General features: G+C 41.8%; 1 protein-coding gene across 1 annotated transcript in view; it reads left to right on the top strand.

The window, feature by feature from the left end:
* CFI (complement factor I) overlaps positions 1–17,631 on the top strand; it is a 40,616-nt gene extending 22,985 nt beyond the window's left edge. Inside the window, exons 5-14 of the mRNA XM_084756365.1 lie at positions 25–138; positions 426–536; positions 6,885–6,911; positions 7,052–7,072; positions 7,882–7,929; positions 10,294–10,397; positions 10,568–10,671; positions 15,368–15,645; positions 16,807–16,911; positions 17,232–17,631. Coding sequence (XP_084612491.1) covers positions 25–138; positions 426–536; positions 6,885–6,911; positions 7,052–7,072; positions 7,882–7,929; positions 10,294–10,397; positions 10,568–10,671; positions 15,368–15,645; positions 16,807–16,911; positions 17,232–17,449 — 1,130 coding nt within the window. The 3' untranslated portion in view covers positions 17,450–17,631. The remainder of the gene's footprint in view (positions 1–24; positions 139–425; positions 537–6,884; positions 6,912–7,051; positions 7,073–7,881; positions 7,930–10,293; positions 10,398–10,567; positions 10,672–15,367; positions 15,646–16,806; positions 16,912–17,231) is intronic.
* The last annotated feature ends 303 nt before the right edge of the window (positions 17,632–17,934 follow it).

Genomic DNA, 17,934 nt, shown 5'->3' on the forward strand with positions numbered 1-17,934 from the left:
ACAAAGATAATTCCTGCTTTGCAGATTCTCCAACCAACCAGTCTTTCCAGTGCGTGAATGGGAAGCACATTCCTCAGGGGAAAGCCTGCAATGGCATCAATGATTGTGGAGATCAGAGTGACGAGCTCTGTTGCAAAGGTCCGGTGAATCCACCTTCCAAATCCCCTCCACTCATTATCATGGCCAACAATGTCAAAACAGCTCCATTACTAAACATAAGGTCTCGTTTCATATGTGTGCATGCATGTGGTGTGTGTGCATGCATGTGGTGTGTGTGTGTGTGTGTGTGTGTGTGTGTGTGTGTGTGTGTGTGTACACGTGTGTGCTGGGGACTGAACCCAGGACCCTTCCCATGTTATACAGACTCAGCCCCCACCTCTCTCAATGGTGAAGAGTAGAAATAACTTCTATTTGTGTTTACGCAGGTTGCCAAGGTAAAGCTTTCTTTTGTAAGTCCGGAGTTTGTATTCCAAACCAATATAAGTGCAATGGTGAAGTGGACTGCATTACAGGAGAAGATGAGAGCGGCTGCGGAGGTAATGCCAAATTCTGTGTCGTTCTGCTTCCTTACTGAAGCCTGAAGTGCGAAGCTTGTCTTTAGGTGATTCATAGCCTTAAGTGGCCATAGGTAAGAGCGTCAGGAGGACTGTTGCTGGGCAGGCGTTCGAAGAACGGTGGTTCTCTCTCTTCATACCAACTTGTTATCACAGCACAGATTATCATATATAAAAAAGATAAACTATTAGCACGATCCCCTGGGAAACGGCTTCCAACCGTGACAGCATGCTTGCTTAGCCATCCTCGTTCTGTCTTCCAGCTTGTCTGTTTGCAGGATTTATAAAGCTTCAGATATCATGTCACTTGATTTATATACCTCTCATGATAAGAACACTATATTTTAAACTACTCTCTCATACGTATTCCTGAAAATAATAATATTCCCTAGCATCATTTAATAACAGCCACGCTCAAATTTTCCTAACTCAAAAAAAAAAACATTTGAGTTAGTATGTTCAAACCAAGATACCCAGGAACATGCATGTTACATTTGATTATTAACTTTTAAGAATAGCTTTTATTATTTGTACCCCAACCTTTTTTCACTCCATTTTTATACTGTTATTTTTTATCATTGAGCTTTGTTGTTGTTTGGATAACCTAGGTCATTTTTCCGATAGAATGGCTCCTTAATCTAGATTCATAGACTTGGCTAGATGCGTGGCTGGATATTCCAGGCATGAATTCTTGATGAGGTGCTAGAGTGAGGTCTTTTTGCTTCATCATCTCACTTCTGCTAATGTTAAGATTTGTCTCTGGGTAAGTTTGATGTCTGCATTGAAAACTCCACCACCATAATTCATCTATCGTTTTACCAGACTTGAAATTGCTGTCATCATCTGTTATTTCAGCAAGAGGCTACACAATGTTGATTTCTCATTGTGTCATTGTTTCTGTATGTATGAGCTAAAATCATACAGGAATAAACTTTCTTTCATTGCTTTGTTTTCATGGGATATAACTCACAGTAGAAATACACAATAATGTGTGATGCTTTCTTGTTATTCTTGTTATTTACCAAGACTCAATGGATCAATGTTCTGGACAACTCCAAATGGTTTTTCTTTTATTTCTTTTCTTTTTTTTTTTAAAGATTTATTTATTATGTATACCGTGTGCATTAGATCACATTATAGATGGTTGTAAGCCACCATGTGGGTTGCTGCAGATTGAACTCAGGGCCCCTGGAAGAGCAGACAGTGCTCTTATCCGCTGAGCCATCTCTCCAGCCCCTCCAAATGGTTTTTTAAAAGTTAATATATACATATTCTGTTCCACACTGACTTTTGTTCTCATTCATGAGGTTCTGAGGGGAAAATATAAGTATTACATTTCTTCCTTCCTAAGTGAGTGTGTGTTGTTATATGTCCCTGGCCCTGTTCTAGATATCAGGGTCCCAACTGTGTATACCATTTAAAAATCCCTAGATGATCAGGCATAAAATCTCAGCAATCAAGAAGCAGAGGCAGGAGGATGGCTGTAAATCTGAGGTCAGTGTGTCTATTTAGCAAGCTCTTAAACAGTAATGGCTTCACAGCAAAACCTTGTCTCAAAAATAAATAATTATCTCTATTCTTTATAGATTTTAAGTCTCAGTAGGGGAAGAAAAACAGCAAATAAGAGAAAAAATAAACATTAAGTGAAATCAAAAGGTAGGAGAGGGCCAGTGAGATTGCACAGTGGGTAAAGGTATTGGCTTCTGAGCCCGATGAGTTGAGTTCAGCACACAGGTTGTCCTCTTTAAACATCCACTGTGGCACGTGTCCCTCTGTCTTAGTCAATGTTCCACTGCTGTAAAGAGCCACAGCAACTCTTATAAAGGAAAATATTTAACTGAGGCTGCCTTACAGCTCAGAGGTTTGGTCCATTGTCATCATGGCAGGAAGTATGGCAGCACATGGGAAGACATGGTGCTGGAGAGGTAGCTGAGAGTTCTACATCCTGATCCCCAGGCAACAGGCAGAGAGAGACACTGAGCCTGGCTGGAGCATTTGAAACCCCAAAGCCCACACCCAGTGACACAGTTCCTCCAACAAGGCCACACCCACTTCCTGATCCCTATCAAGCAGCTCCACTCCCTAATGACCAAGCATTCTAATATATGACCTTATGGGGGACATTCCTATTTAAACCAGCACATCTATATCTCTCTCTCTCTCACACACACACACACACACACACACACACACACACACACACACAAAATAAATAAATAAATAAAAGAATAAATAAATGGCAACTTGTAAGTGTTGTGAAGAAAAGTAAAGCAAGAACAAGGAACTAACTATGAGTGGATAAGTGTTGGAACTTTAGATGTGGTGACCCTGAGATTCCTTCCACATGATGACCTGAGGCAGCCAATGTCCCAGGCCACCAGCCAGTGTCCCAGGCCACCAGCCAGTACAGCATCCCCAATATGCTTGGGGAACAAGCAGCCGGGCAGGCTAGGCGGAAGCAGTGAGGACTGGTCAAACAAAGCCTGTTAGTAAAATAAGAAGCCACTGCATGACTTTGAGAAAAGGCACGTGACCTAACCGACATTTTAAATCTGTGATTGTGTTTGCTATTAGGTGAGGAATATGCTTTACTGAGGTGAGAGGAGAGACAGGGACCCAGCTCAGAACCCACCGCAGTAATCTAGGGAAGAGATTGAGGGGCCTGGGACAGGTTGCTAGGAATGGAAGTGATGAGAGCAATTGTGTCTATGTTGTATTTAGTTTGACTTAAAAATTAAATGTATGGAGCAGTGAGATAGCTCAGTGGGTAAAAGGTGCTTGTTGCCAAGCATGGTGACCTGAACTCAAACTCCAAGACCCACATGATGCAAGAGGAGACCTGTTAAGCTGTCCATTGGCTTTCACATGCACTCACATGTATGTCATAACACAACTTTTCACATAAATAAATACGTGTAGTGCATTTGAAGAGTTAAATTCAATTAACTGTATTAGTTAGAATACAAAATGCTAAGTTTCACACTATTTTCAAACATAAATATTATGGTATTTTGTAGTGAGAATTCTGGAATTTTGGTTTCTTTTAAAAAAAATAGAAATATTATAAGAATATGTTTTCATTTTAGTTCCATGGGGGGGGGCTATGGGGATGCTTCACAGCGGCTGACTATGATTTGCCTCGTGCACTAGCAGAGGCATGGTTTTGTGAGTTGCAGATAGTTTCTGTAATTGTGTGATGTTTGGAATTCTGGGAACTTTTCAGAGTGTATATAAATGCTAGAGCCCTCGACAGGCAGGGCTGAAGGTTGTTGGTCATTTGGGGGGTTGGGGGCGGATGGTTATGGTTTATTAGCAGCTGTGCTCAAAGAAGAAACAAAAACAAAGACATTAGATTCAAGGATCTCTGTCTCTTTCCCCTCTAACCTTTCTGGTGAAAGGGGGGTGACACAGGGGGATAAAGAAGAACCCACAAAGGAGCTAGGTCCAGCTTACACTTATCCCCCCCCCATAGATTCTGGGTATATATCGAGGGCACAACCAGCAAGGTTGACACAGCTTGGAAAGATTGGTAGCAAATGAGCAGTGCGGGGTGACTTGCAAGGGTGCTACATGAGAGGTGAAGGACGGCAGGGTGAGGAAGGTCGTGGGAGGAACAGGATACCCTCCCTATTTATGGAACTTCTCCAGCCCTGAGCCTGTAAACATTTACCATCGGCTTTAGGGAGGAAGAAGGAAAACACAATGTGTGGCTTTTCCCATCTTTATGCTCACCAAGGGGATTCCAGGCTGTTGCCATGTTGTCATGGTACATGAGCTAGGAAACCACTAGAAACCTCTAGAATGGAGCCAGGCAGCTCCAGCATCCTCTGAAGTACTTAAAACAGTTTCCCATAGTTTTAATACTTAGGTTTATGTTTTCAGTATAATCAATCTGTTTTCATATTCCAATGTCCTAGGACAAGTTTCTCGTGAGTAAGGAGTAAACAAATGTTGAACATATGTGAGTGGACTGACATTAAATTTGCTTGTACATTATTTGATCCAGTATTGGACTTCCTGGACTTCTAACTTTCCATTAATGTCAGTGTGACAGTTTTATTTATCAGCATGACACAGTCTAGAATCACTTGGGGGAAAACTCTCAGGGAGGAATTGCCTAGATAGGGTTGGTTTGTGGACATGTCTGTGGGGGTTATCATGGCCACAGTGAGTGAGAAGGTGAAACCTGTCCGCCGTGGATGGCAGCATTCCTTAGGCAGGCAGTGGTGAACTGTGTAAGAGTTCCTGTTTATAGATCAGATGTGGCCAGGTCCTTCAAGTCCAAGAGCTAAAATTAACCCTTTCAGCCACAACTTGCTTTTGTCTGGGATTTATCACCACAAGCAGGAAGGAAACTGAGACAATCATTTCTTAAAACATATTCTCTCTCTCTCTCTCTCTCTCTCTCTCTCTCTCTCTCTCTCTCTCTCTCTCTCTCTCTGTGTGTGTGTGTGTGTGTGTGTGTGTGTGTGTGTCTGTGTATTTAAATTAAGGTTTGTTTTTTTGTTTTTCTGGTTTTACCTGAAGAGAGAGAAAAAAAAATGGGATGGAGTTGGGTGGGCAAGGAGGATCTTGGACAAGTTTGGAGAGAAAACCATGATCAGAAATATTTTTAAACATTTTTAAGGATATCAGCTTAAACCATTTCTTTTAAAGACCATCTGAGCAGCAGAGGTAAAGTACCTTTATTTTTTATTAAATTTAGTTTAGTTCCTAGTAAAGAGAGGAAGAAAGGCAAAGGCTGCAGGTAGAATGGTAAGCCTGGCTGCCATTGAAGCTACAGTCTCCGGCCACTGTAATGTCTGAGCCTTTCCCCACCACTTCCTCTTATTTTCTTTTCTCTCTTATTTAAAATAATAAACATTAAGGTCAAGGGACAAAATTTGTTAGTTTTCAGGGACAAACATCTGCAGTAGATTAACTACATATGACACAAGCTTAATTTCCTACAAAATTCTTGTACATAATCGAATATACATGTATATATAGTGAAATATTACTTTAAACTCCCTGCTTGAGGATGAATGACACCTTTAGTATTGCTTTCCTTATCAAGAAAGAGGAAGTCAGAGCAGAGATGTAAAATTAATGTGCTTACTGACTGTCTTAGTTTGGGTTTTATTGCTGTGAAGAGACACCATGACCATGGCAACTCTTATAAAGGAGAACATTTGATTGGGGCTATATTACAGTTCGGAGGTTTAGTCCATTATCATTATGGTGAGAAGTATGGCAGCACGCAGGCTGATATGGTGCTGGAGCAGCAGCTGGGAGCTCTACATCTTGACCCACAGGCAGCAGAAGGAGAATGCATGCCACACTAGACGTAGCTTGAGTGCAGGAGACCTCAAAGCCTGCCTCCACAGTACCGCACTTCCTCCAACAAGGCCACGCCTCCTAATGGTGCCACTCCCCATGGGCCAAGCATTCACACACATGAGTCTATGGGGTCTGTACCTATTCAAACCACTGAACTGACTATTAAGAGGCCAGATCAAAATCACTAAAGCAAAGCGTTTGTATCATCTCTTGATTGCATTAACCTCTTAGCAGTTTTCCATCATAGTTGGGTCTCTATTGCTGTGATAAAACACGATGACCAAAAAACAACTTGAGAAAGAAAATATTTATTCTGTCCTATTCTTGGGTCATGCTTTATCACTGAGAAAAGTCAAGGCAGGAACCCAAAGGCAGGAACTAAAGCGAAGCCCCCGGAGAATGCGCCTTAGTGGCTTGCTCTTTATGACTTGCTCAGCCTGCTTTCATACAACCCAGAACCACCTTGCCCAGGCGTGGCACTGACTCCAGTGGGCTGGGCCCCCCCACACCAATCATCAGTCAAGAAAACGCCCAAGGCGCGCCTACAGGCCAATCTCCTGGAGGCATTTTCTCTACTAAGATTCCCTCCTCCTAAATAGTCCAGGTTTGTGTCAAGTTGAAAAAGACCAACCAGGATACCCCCTGTTTGTTAGTGTAGGTAAAAAATAGTTATAATTTCATATAATTGTGTAGTAAACTTGTTTTTGAGAATGTTTGCAGATGTATCTAAATAACCAAGCTCTTTTTAAACTCAAAATAAGTCCCTGCAAAATGTGAACTTGTTATGTGTTTAAATCCAAGATAAAAAAATTCTTATTAGAATTAACATTAAGAGAAGATAGCACACTATTTGGGTTCATTTTTGTTTTGTTTTGTTTTGTTTTATTTGCGTTCATTTTTACCCTTGTTACTATTAATTTTAAGTTGTTCTCCAGCTTCTGAAATATTAATGATTTGCACATATTTATTTAAATAAAACAATATTAATGCTTTGTTTCCTTTTGTTTTTAGAAGGCAGACGTCCTAAAATTCATAAAGGTAAGTCCACTTTTAATACAAATTTTATACTTCTAGTTTGGGGCATATGTGTAATAACACAACGTGGGTTTTATTTTTCCCAGCTAAAAGTTATTCTTCACTGTGGTAAAACTCTGCATTTGTGTTTTGTCTTTCTTCAGGCCTTGGACGTTCAGATCCAGGTAAACTTTTATTAAAATCTTGGGATTTTATTTTTAAAAATAGATTATATTTTTGAGCTGAGTATGACATAAGCAAGTACAAGCAAGACCCCAGTTTCCTCATTCCTAACCCTGTCTAGCTGGCAGAGCTTTTCTTTGGGGGAGGGGGATGTCAGTCACACCCATGAGAAAACCACCCATAGGGGGCGCTGCCCTGCACCTACTACCTTTGCACAATACATTTCTTCTTGTCTTCTTTATTTTTCCTGCTGAAAAACAAAGCTTTTTAGTAATCTGAATAAATTAATAAAATTAAAATTAAATTAAAAAAGAAAACCAAAGCTTTTAAAGAAATTGACACCAGAGGAAATATAGCACATTTCATATTTGGTATTTATTTTATAAGCTGGGTATCCCCAAATCCTCCAGGTCTTTGAAGCTACTTTTTAAAAAATTAGCATAAAAAGTATTAGTGCCCTGAACACATGAGCTGCACTGGACTTTCCCTATTTGCCTTTGTTGAGCATTTAATGTTACTATTTGAGTAATGTCTGATTCATACATGTACTTATATGAATACCTCTGAGTGGAGCCCTTCGTGCCCTGGGACACAACTTAGGTATGGGATATATAGACCCCTACAGGCCTGTTCCAAAGAGAACTTGAGAAGTCCAGAAACACAATCCAATACTGCTGTGTCAAAGTTAAGTTGCTAGGCCTATTCTTTCCTCAGCAATATCTTCATCCCAGACAAAACATTATGTTGCTAGTGTTACGCCTGTGGAGAGACCTGACAATAACCATTTGGATTTTCTGTTGTTTTTTCACAGGAGGGGAAACTGAAGAAATAGAAGTCTTGACTCCTGATATGGACTCAGGTGAATTTATTTATTTATTTTTTTTACTGGTAGTTCACTGGTTTCAGCTAGCATTTTTAATACCAAGTATGTATATATCATGTGTATAATATGCATACATACTATATAATATATATGCATGTATTGCATATATAATCAATTCAAGCAAAACTTAATTTTGATACAGGTTTAAGTTTAAAACAATGTTAACATTTTCTTTCTCTTTTCCCATTGCTTTTAAGAAAAGCAAGCTCAGGCTGGAGAGATGGCTCAGTGGTTAAGAGCACTGCCTGCTCTTCCAAAAGGACCTGGGTTCAATTCCTAGCACCCACATGGCAGCTCACAACTGTCTGTAACTCCAAGATCTGACACTTCTACACGAACGGACATAAATTAAAATTAAATAAAATATTTTAAAAAAAGAAAAGAAAAGCAAGCTCATATTATTCTTGAGAGTTGCTTTTCAAGCCATGTTAGTTAAGACGACCAGTTCTGAAGTGACATAATTCCATGTTAGTTAAAATGACCAGTTCTGAAGTGACATATTTCCATAGATGCACACAAAGTTTTTCCTAACAGGTAAGAGGTTTGTCAGTTTGTTTGTCAAAAATAACCAGATTTCAAACATCTCCTGAAACGGATAATAATCTATATTAGTTGAGTGGACCTGTCCTTTCTCAGGGCTATAAATCATCATAACAGGGAGCCGTAAAACTCTGTGTCCTGGGCAGTTGTGCACCAAGAGCCAAACTCTATGAGATATGAGCTCCTGAGATGGCAGGGATTTATTAAAGGGAGCAAGCCTGACTTGTCACCTGGCCTCCATTGTTTTCACTGACTATTTAACTTTATCACTGTAGATTATATACCAATTTGTTTGGGGAGATCCTAAAATGAAAGCAACGTGGTTTTAACTTCTAATTTTCAGGGCCTCAAATTAGTTAACAACTTTCTAAATAAGCCACCGAGTACAGTATTTTTATTTCCAATCTACAGATGTCAGGCAAGAGGGATTTTCATACACGCTCCATTTTTATTTACTGAAGAAACATTTGTTTTCATATTCCATCCATCCTGGTTTCACAGGCTTCCGTGAATGAGGTTGGCTCTCTTACTGTAAGTGTCTAAACAAGATCAAAATAAATCTCTCCATGTTCATTTGCAACTTCTCTTCCTTGGGACTCTATCCCATGTTGATATGCCCAAAACAATCATTAGTAACATTGTGCCCTCCTCATTTGAGGAAACTAACTTCTTGACATTTTTTACAAGAAGGCAAATACAGAGAGAGAATAAAGAACCCATCCTTACAGTCCCGTTGTCTTTCCGTATGGACTCTCTTGCAACTTTATGCTTTGAGCCTTGTTCTACCACAGTTTCTTGTTGACAAATACATCACACATACAAGCTCACCTAGGAGGCCTGCTGAGCCAATCATCCAGGGTCCCTGGCAAGTGACTTCTCCGAATTAATACATATGGTGACAAATTATTAATTATGGTAATATATAATGAGACTATATAACTTAGTATGGACCCATACACAAAGTACTCGCTATCATAATACTAGTATTAATGATTTTTAAAAGAATTTCTTCCAGAAAGTGAAAAACCACACCAATGAAAGGTGCATTGCTCTAAATCATAAGCTTATTCTGATGAGTTCAAAATATGACACATGCCACACCCTGAGTTCTCATTGTAGTGATGCCTGGACATGTGGCATCTCTCATCTACCAGAGGTTGGTAAATGTTTAGCCTCTCAGCCAGCTTTCCACTCCAAGTCCACTTTTAGTCAGAACTTTAGAAAATCAAGTCAACTTCCCAATAAGGTAAACAGTACTGTTTAATTCCCCGAACTACTTACTAATGAGTGTGGCCTACTTGACACTCACTATATAACATGTGTGCATGTATTACATATATAATCTATTCACAAGTAGGAGGACCTGAGCTTAGATCCCAGCACCCATATAAAAAGCCCGGGCTGGGGCATGTTTGTAATGCCAGTGTTAAGGCAAAGAATAGGGAGCAGATCACTGGAGCTCATTGGACAGCCAGCCTAGCCAATTAGTGATTTCCAGGTTTAGTGAGAGACTACCTCAAAAAATGAGGTGGAAAGGGATTGAGAAAGGCATCTTGATGGTTGACTTCTGGGTTTTGATAGACATGTCCATGCACTTGCATAAACATATCACACACACACACACACACACACACACACACACACACACACACACACACACCCTGAGATAGATAGATAGATAGATAGATAGATAGATAGATAGATAGATAGATAGATAGATAGATAGAACCAGGAAGTCTCCATCCACAAGATAATGGCTTCAAGAAATAATAATGATTCCCTTTCTTACTTTTCTTGAAGAAAGAAAACGGATAAAGTCCTTATTACCTAAACTATCCTGTGGAGTCAAAAGAAACGCACACACTCGAAAGAAGAGAGTGATTGGAGGGCAGCCAGCGAAGGTGGTAAGCCTGCATGAAAATCCCAACGCCTCCGACGGTCAGCCGGACTCAGAAACAAATGAGGGGACAGTGGGCTCACAGGACACCGAGACCTTGCCTGGGAATGTTCCAGGGCTGCCTGTCTGTGACACCATCCGGTAGTAGGGCAGTAACCACACAAATGTCTCTTACAGGGAGACTACCCATGGCAGGTGGCAATTAAGGATGGCGAAAAAATCACCTGTGGGGGAATTTATATCGGTAGCTGTTGGGTTCTGACTGCTGCTCACTGTGTCAGGTAAAACACGTCTACAGTGCCGTTTTAGATTTCTTGAGACATGAGAAATAAATAATAGAGATGATGGTAGATGGTAGGTAAGCACTTGTATGAGAAATTGATTTCCACTCTGTTATCTGTTAAATGCCTTCTGGTATTCATGGCCTGGACGGCAGGGCCAGTCCCTCAGAAACTACTGTGTTTTCCACAGAGCAGGGTGCTAAACTCCTGCAAGGGTGGAGCTTAGATAGAGGGTGAGTTTATTTGTCTCATTGTGCTAGGACACAGCTGTCTGAAAGCCTTCCAGACTGAGCGTTTCTGAAGGAGTAATGCTAACTTGGCATTCCCTCTGGTCTTTCCATGACAAGGACATTTAAAGAGCTAGTTTTACTCCACAACCACAGATCGCTTTTCAAATCTACATACCCTTGCGCATATTTAATGTGTGTCCAATGCTCAATGCTCGATGCTATTCAAGGATCACTCTTTTGAGTTTGGTAAATTATTTACATGTGCCCATGATTCAAAGCTGCTTTGAAGGCGAGGCATTGTACCAGGGAGGGGTACAGATGAAAACACAAGTCTAACACATGTCCAGCAAGGAGCATTATATATGGCTATATTACTTTGCTGACAAATACCACAGACTGGGTGGCTTTAAAAGCACAGATTTATGTTCTTATATCCTGAAGGCTGGAAATGCAAGATCCATGTGCGGCATCGTTTTTTTTTTCTGGAGTCAATCTTGGCTTCTGTGAGATCCCTTCTTATGAACTCCCTGAGTGGCCTTTCCTCTGGCCACACGTTGCTCTGAGATTTCTCTTTATCCCCATGAAACCCCCTGCCTTACTGGATTAAAACCCAACCCTTATGGCCACCGTTTAACCTTCATTACCTGATTAAAAGAAACAGCTCCAAATTCAGTCGCACTGGAGTTTAGGACATCTTCCGTGCATCAAATAAAATTCAGCCCACAATAGTGATGGGATAGCCATCCTCCAAAGGTATTGATTGATTGACGAATCAAGGTCAATTTGCAAAAGGATTCCGGCCTCAGTTTGGACTTCAGAGTAAATACAGTGTCGTTCAGTGAGCACTTCTGACAGACTGGGTCCTAGGTAAGGCACTTTCACACGTTATCCTGTTTAGTATTCTCGCAGTCCTAAGGAGTATCTAGGATTCCCCCCACTGTGCAGATAAGCATACTGAACCAAGAAGCACTAAATAAATGGCTTAGCTGAAGCTATATAATCAGTCAGTCAGGTGGTAGAGCCAGGACGTCATCAGCATTTGGTTGCAATGAAGACAAATGCCTCCATTAACACATTTTTCGGGCGGCCTAACTTTCTGAGTGGCGGCATTTACACTGAATGATGAAGTGTGTATTCAGTGACACCTGGGAAATTCTTCGTGGGTTGGAACAGCCAGCCTTCTACCTCCCTTCGTAAAGATGTTTCAGTGTCCCAGCATCCTTCCTGGCTTCTTTCTTCCCCCTCTGCCTGGACCTCCTCTGCTGTGTTTGCCTCACAGAGCCTCTGAACAATTGGAGTTCCTCAGTGTTCAGCCTGGCTTCCTCTTCTCCTCTTGCTCAGTCTTCCTAAAGTTCTCTGTGGTTCCAACATCCCACTCTAAGGTGACTAAATGGTAGCCACAGTAGAGCCTTTTCTTCAACCACAGGCCTACAGTCAACATCCGTCCACAGTTCCCAGCTATATAAAAATTATATTGAGAGCTGGAGAGCTGGAGAGACGGTTCAGTTGGCTAATTGCTTGCTATACACGCATGAAGTCCTGACTTTGAGCTGCAGGACTGACATCACAAATTCTTAGGCTCAGTGTGGTGCCATGTGCTTGTAACACCAGCCACTGAGGGAGCTCCTTGGGGCTTGCTGGCCAGCCAGCCAGACCAATGAGATCTTGCTACAAAAAAGTGGGAAATGCATGAGGAACAATACCCAAGATTTAATTCTGGCCTTTACATGCACACACATGCATGTGTACCTGCAAACATATTTGCCTCCTTACACATATAAGCACACAAGAACATGAACACACACACACACACACATGTGCACACATACATACACACACACACACACACACACACAGAGAGAGAGAGAGAGAGAGAGAGAGAGAGAGAGAGAGAGAGAGAGAGAGAGAGAGCATTGAATTCTAAATGTCCAAGGCCTAGCTTATATGCCAGTCCTCTTAAATAAGGTCCTGTTGCAGTGTTTCCTGTTTTAACAAACACCATTTATGTGGTTAACACAGGTAGAAATCTATGAATCATTGTATCTCACTTTTTCAACCTCCCTACAGCCCAGGCATTCTGGCTTAGTGTTTAATTTTTCACCACTTGCTTCTCAACCCTTATCTCCTTTATACTATCACCTGCTTCTTCTTGTCATCTGGATTACAGAACTTGCCCTCTAATTGCCTTACCTACATGCACTCTGTCTAACCTACATGCCCTACCTGCCTGTTCTCCACGGTGTAGCCACACGCAATTCAAAGAGCTTGCAGTTCTCTTCAGCCAAGCATCAAAACCAAAATGTCAGCACATATAAATCATAGAAGGCCTTATATGATTTGCTCTTCCTCTCCTTCACCAGTCTCATCCCACCCCACAGCATCACTTCCTGCCCATTGATCCACCCACTCTGGGCTTCTTCAGATACTCAAAAGCAATTGCTCTCCCTGCAAAGGGGCCCTCGTGCATTCTTACTCTATCTGCTCGACATGAGCTTCCTTACCTAGCTAATGTTTCTCTTTACTGAGATCTCAACCCAGCCCTTAACTTCCCATGGAATCTTCCCCCTCCTGCTAAGTTCTTAAGAGCCTTTCTCCTGCCCACTGCTCTCACTTCTCACGGAATATGTCTCTTCACCATTGGGACCACCCATTTAGTGATAGGTGTTTTCTATCCTCGACACTTTCTGGTTTTGCTAACTTCTTCACCCCATAGCCTGGTCCAACACCTTGTCTGTATAGTTGGTCAACACTAATCTATGATCAGTAAGCCGTATAAGCAGAGTTACCCTTCAAGAAACATTTATGATCCCTGAGCCTATAATATAATCCAAGTCAACATGGATGACAGCATTCTTGGACCACTTAAGCATAAATAAAAACATCCAAACATCATATTATCTCCTAGGACACTGCTGCGGAACTGTACTGTGATTGTCTGAGCCATTATTAAGGAAAAAGAAATTCTGTTCAGTTTATGCTATTTGATGGAAAAACAAGATTACAGATATTTTTTTTTTTTTTTGGTTTTTTTGAGACAAGGTTTCTCTGTGTAGCCTTGCCTGTCCTGGACTAACTTTGTAGACCAGGCTGGCCTCGAACTCACAGCGATCCGCCTGCCTCTGCCTCCCGAGTGCTGGAATTAAAGGTGTGCGCCACCAACGCCCGGCTTGATTACAGATAATTTTAATGATATACAGAGAATATAGGAAGATATTTTAACTCTTCAAGTTTTATGCTTATGGACAATCCATTTTGTGACATCCTTCTTTATTTGGAAAGGATAATGACATCATAGGGACACCTAGGGAATCATTACTTTTTCTACTTACCACTCAGCTAATGCTGCCCTAAATGATCTCAATTTTATAGCTTCATATCACCAACAATACAGACATTCAGAAACTGGAAATTATCCTTTAATGAGTGAGCATCAGAGTCCATGTCAGAGGTAGGGACCCACAAGAAGACTGTGCTGCCTATCAACTATATCTGAACAGGGGATCTAGGTCTTTATTACGCATGGTGCATGGTCTTTGCAGGGGCCCCTGGTCCCAGATTTGTTGGCTCTCTAGGTCTCTTTGTGGAGCTCCTGACCCCTCTATCCTCCCCCCCCAATTCTCCCATAAGACTCCCTGTGTTCCACCCCAAAGTTTGACTGTGAGTCTCAGCATTTGCTTTGGTTCCCCTTTGGGTAGAGTCTTTCAGAGGACTTCTGTGGTAGGCGCAGTCCTGTTCCTTCTCTTCGGTCACTTCCAGTGTCTATCCTATTTGCCCTTCTGAATGAGAATTAAGCATCCTCCCTAGGTTCCTCCTTGTTATTTAGCTTCTTTAGGTCTGTGGATTGTAGCATGGTTATCCTGTATTATGTGGCTAGTATCTGCTTATCACTGAGTACATACCATGCGTGTCATTCTGGGTCTGGATTACCTCACTCAGGATGATCTTCTCTAGTTCCATCCATTTGCCTTCAATTTTCAAGATTTGTTTTTTAATAGCCGAGTAGTATTCCATTGTGTAAATGTACCATATTTTCTATATCAATTCCTTGGTTGAGGGACATCTAGGTTGTTTCCAGATTCTAGCTATCCAAGCCACAGAGAAAGAGGATGCAGGCAGTCCAGATGAGACTTGATAGACTGGGATCAGATGATAGAGGAGGAGGGCTCCCCCTTTCTGAGGACTAGGGGAGCGGGGATGAGGAAGATGGGGCTGCGAGAAGACAAGGGAGGTGGCTATGTTAAAAATAAAAAAATATAGGCAGGTGTGGCAGCGCATACTTTTAATCCCAGCACTTGGGAGGCAGAGGCAGGTGGCCCGCTGTGAGTTCAAGGCCAGCCTGGTCTACAAGCGAGTCCAGGACAGCCAACGCTATACAGAGAAGCCTTGGGGGGGGGGGAAGACTATAAATAAGTATCAAACTTCATATCATTTCCTTGATATACACTTCCCTCTCCTTTCTCTTACAGACCCAGTAAATTTCACCAATACCAAGTATGGACGTCGTTATTAGACTGGCTAAAACCCAACTCTGAGTTGGAAGTTCAGACAGTGCAGAGAGTTATTGTTCATGAAAAGTACAATGGATCCACCTACCAAAACGACATCGCTTTGATTGAACTGAAAAAGTCTGTGGGCAAGAAAGACTGTGAGCTCTCCAAGTCTATCCCTGCCTGTGTCCCATGGTCTCCATATCTATTCAAACCGAATGACACATGCATCATCTCCGGGTGGGGTCGAGAGAAAGGTATGTGCTTTACCTCGGGGGTTGGACATTAGACTAGAAATGCATGGGGACCACTGTAGTACCTAGAGAAATAGCAGGTACAGAAACCTCTTCACTCACTCACTAGGGCTTGCCTACCTGGACTCACAACCTGAGTGGCTGCTCAGAACCCATTGTCAGAGACCACAGGAAACTAGAGATGCAGCTTAGTGCTAGAGTGTTTGCCTAGCATGTACTAGTTCCTGGATTTGATCGCCAGGACTGAAACCAAGAGGCCAAATGTGTTCTCTGATGCTACATGTCTATAACCTCCCAGAAGCAGGAGGATCAGGAGTTCGAGACCATCCTTGAGGCCAATAAGATTTGCACCATTTTTGACCTAGAGAAACACTACTCCTGAGAGATTAGAAGCCGAGAGGAGCTCACAGCTCCACGTACTGTGTTGCTCAACACAGTGCTGAGTTGTGGGCAGGGAGAGTGATTTGGCAGAAGACATTTGTAAGGTATGCAACTCAGTTACTGCCATTTCATGCAGTCACTAGTTACACTCAGTATTTATGAAGCAACTGCTTTGTGCAGGAAGATTCTAGATGTTGGTGAGGAGTGAGGCAGGCCTAGCCCCTGGAACTGTACACAGTGAGTGAGCAGACACTGAACGGAAAACTGCATCATAAAACTGCTGTGAGCTGGCAAATGGCAGAGGAAACACATGACAAAGTCTGGCTCCTCACCCTATCCACCTCCCCTGTGCTTCTCCAAGGCTGTTTTCTAATAGTCCTTTCAAGGAAATTAGTAGCTGTAAGCAAAGACATCAAAGATACACACGTGAAAAGCCCTGTCACTGCCCTCCCTATGCAATTCCCCTGATGAGCACAGCAGCAGGAGAGGGTTACACACTCCAGTCACACAGAGGTGAGCTCTTTACTAAAATTCTGTGACTTCAAGCCAGGTGGTCGATAACTTTCCTTTACCGCTCATTTAAATTTATAAAGATAGTTCTAGAAACTATGTGAAGATACTATGATTTTAAATGTGTCATGGAAATGTTCTCAATAATTAATGTATGTAATAATTAGTAATGTAAATTCATTTATCTTCTTAGTGGTTCACTAAGTTATGACAACCTTTTATTTGGATTTCTCATTTGTGGCTTCTAAATGTCTTTTTTCTCACTTTGTATAGATAACCAAAAGGTGTACTCACTTAGATGGGGCAAAGTTAAGCTACTAGACAACTGCTCTCAGTTTTACTCGAATCGCTACTATGAAAAGGAAATGCTGTGTGCAGGTGAGTGCCCAGTGGTCAGCCTGGGACACGCATTACATCAGTCTGTTTTTGATACCCCCCCCCCCCGCAGATTCTATCTGCATCCCCTTACACAGTGCTATAAAGTACAAAGACAAGCAGGAAGATGATGCTAACTTAGGGAAACAGACAGAAGGTTTACAAATGACCTCCTATGTTGCATCTCAGTCCACAATCCCAGTGGTGACCCATGGGCAGCCCTGTCAGGCAAAGTTCAAAACAGTGCAAGTCTTTCCAGAAGGCAGGAAAGTGGCCCGGTGGCCCTGACAGATGGAAGGAAATGTGGTTTTTCTCTCTCTCAGGTACTGACGATGGGTCCATCGATGCCTGCAAAGGAGATTCTGGAGGCCCTTTGGTCTGCCAGGACATCAACAATGTGACTTACATTTGGGGCATCGTGAGCTGGGGCGAGAACTGTGGGAGGCCAGAGTTCCCAGGGGTTTACACCAGAGTGGCCAATTACTTTGACTGGATCAGCTATCAGGTGGGAAGATCCCTTATTTCCCAACACAATGTCTGAAGCAATGACCTCCCCCTCCTCCTCCTCTTTTCCACACTTATTCTTTCAGGAGCCACATCGTAATTGAAACCGTGTAATTAGTTCTTCTTGGAGCTGGCAAGAAGCAAATCTTACTGGCTAGTACTAAAGTTTCTTGGAAGTTTATGTCATTTTCCAAATAAATATTCTGGTTAAGCATACAAGGTATTGTTTGTTTGTTTGTTTGTTTGTTTGTTTGTTTCAGTGCTTAGCACCACTCAGCTACACCTTCCACGTACAAATTTAATTTACAGGAAGTCTGACTGGGTTAGCTATTAGGGAAGGAATGATGGTTTGATGATAGTTTAACGACTTTGTAATTACACAAGACTATGTTCAAGCCACAAATCTGCCACCTACTACATTAAATCTTCGGTCATCTATAATTTTCTTTTCTTTTCTTTTTCTTTCTTTTTTTTTTTTTTGTTTGTTTTGTTTTTGAGACAGAGTTTCTCTATGTAGCCTTG

This window comes from Acomys minous (genome assembly GCF_964271855.1).
Source record: "Acomys minous genome assembly, chromosome: 14".
Lineage (NCBI taxonomy): Eukaryota > Metazoa > Chordata > Mammalia > Rodentia > Muridae > Acomys > Acomys minous.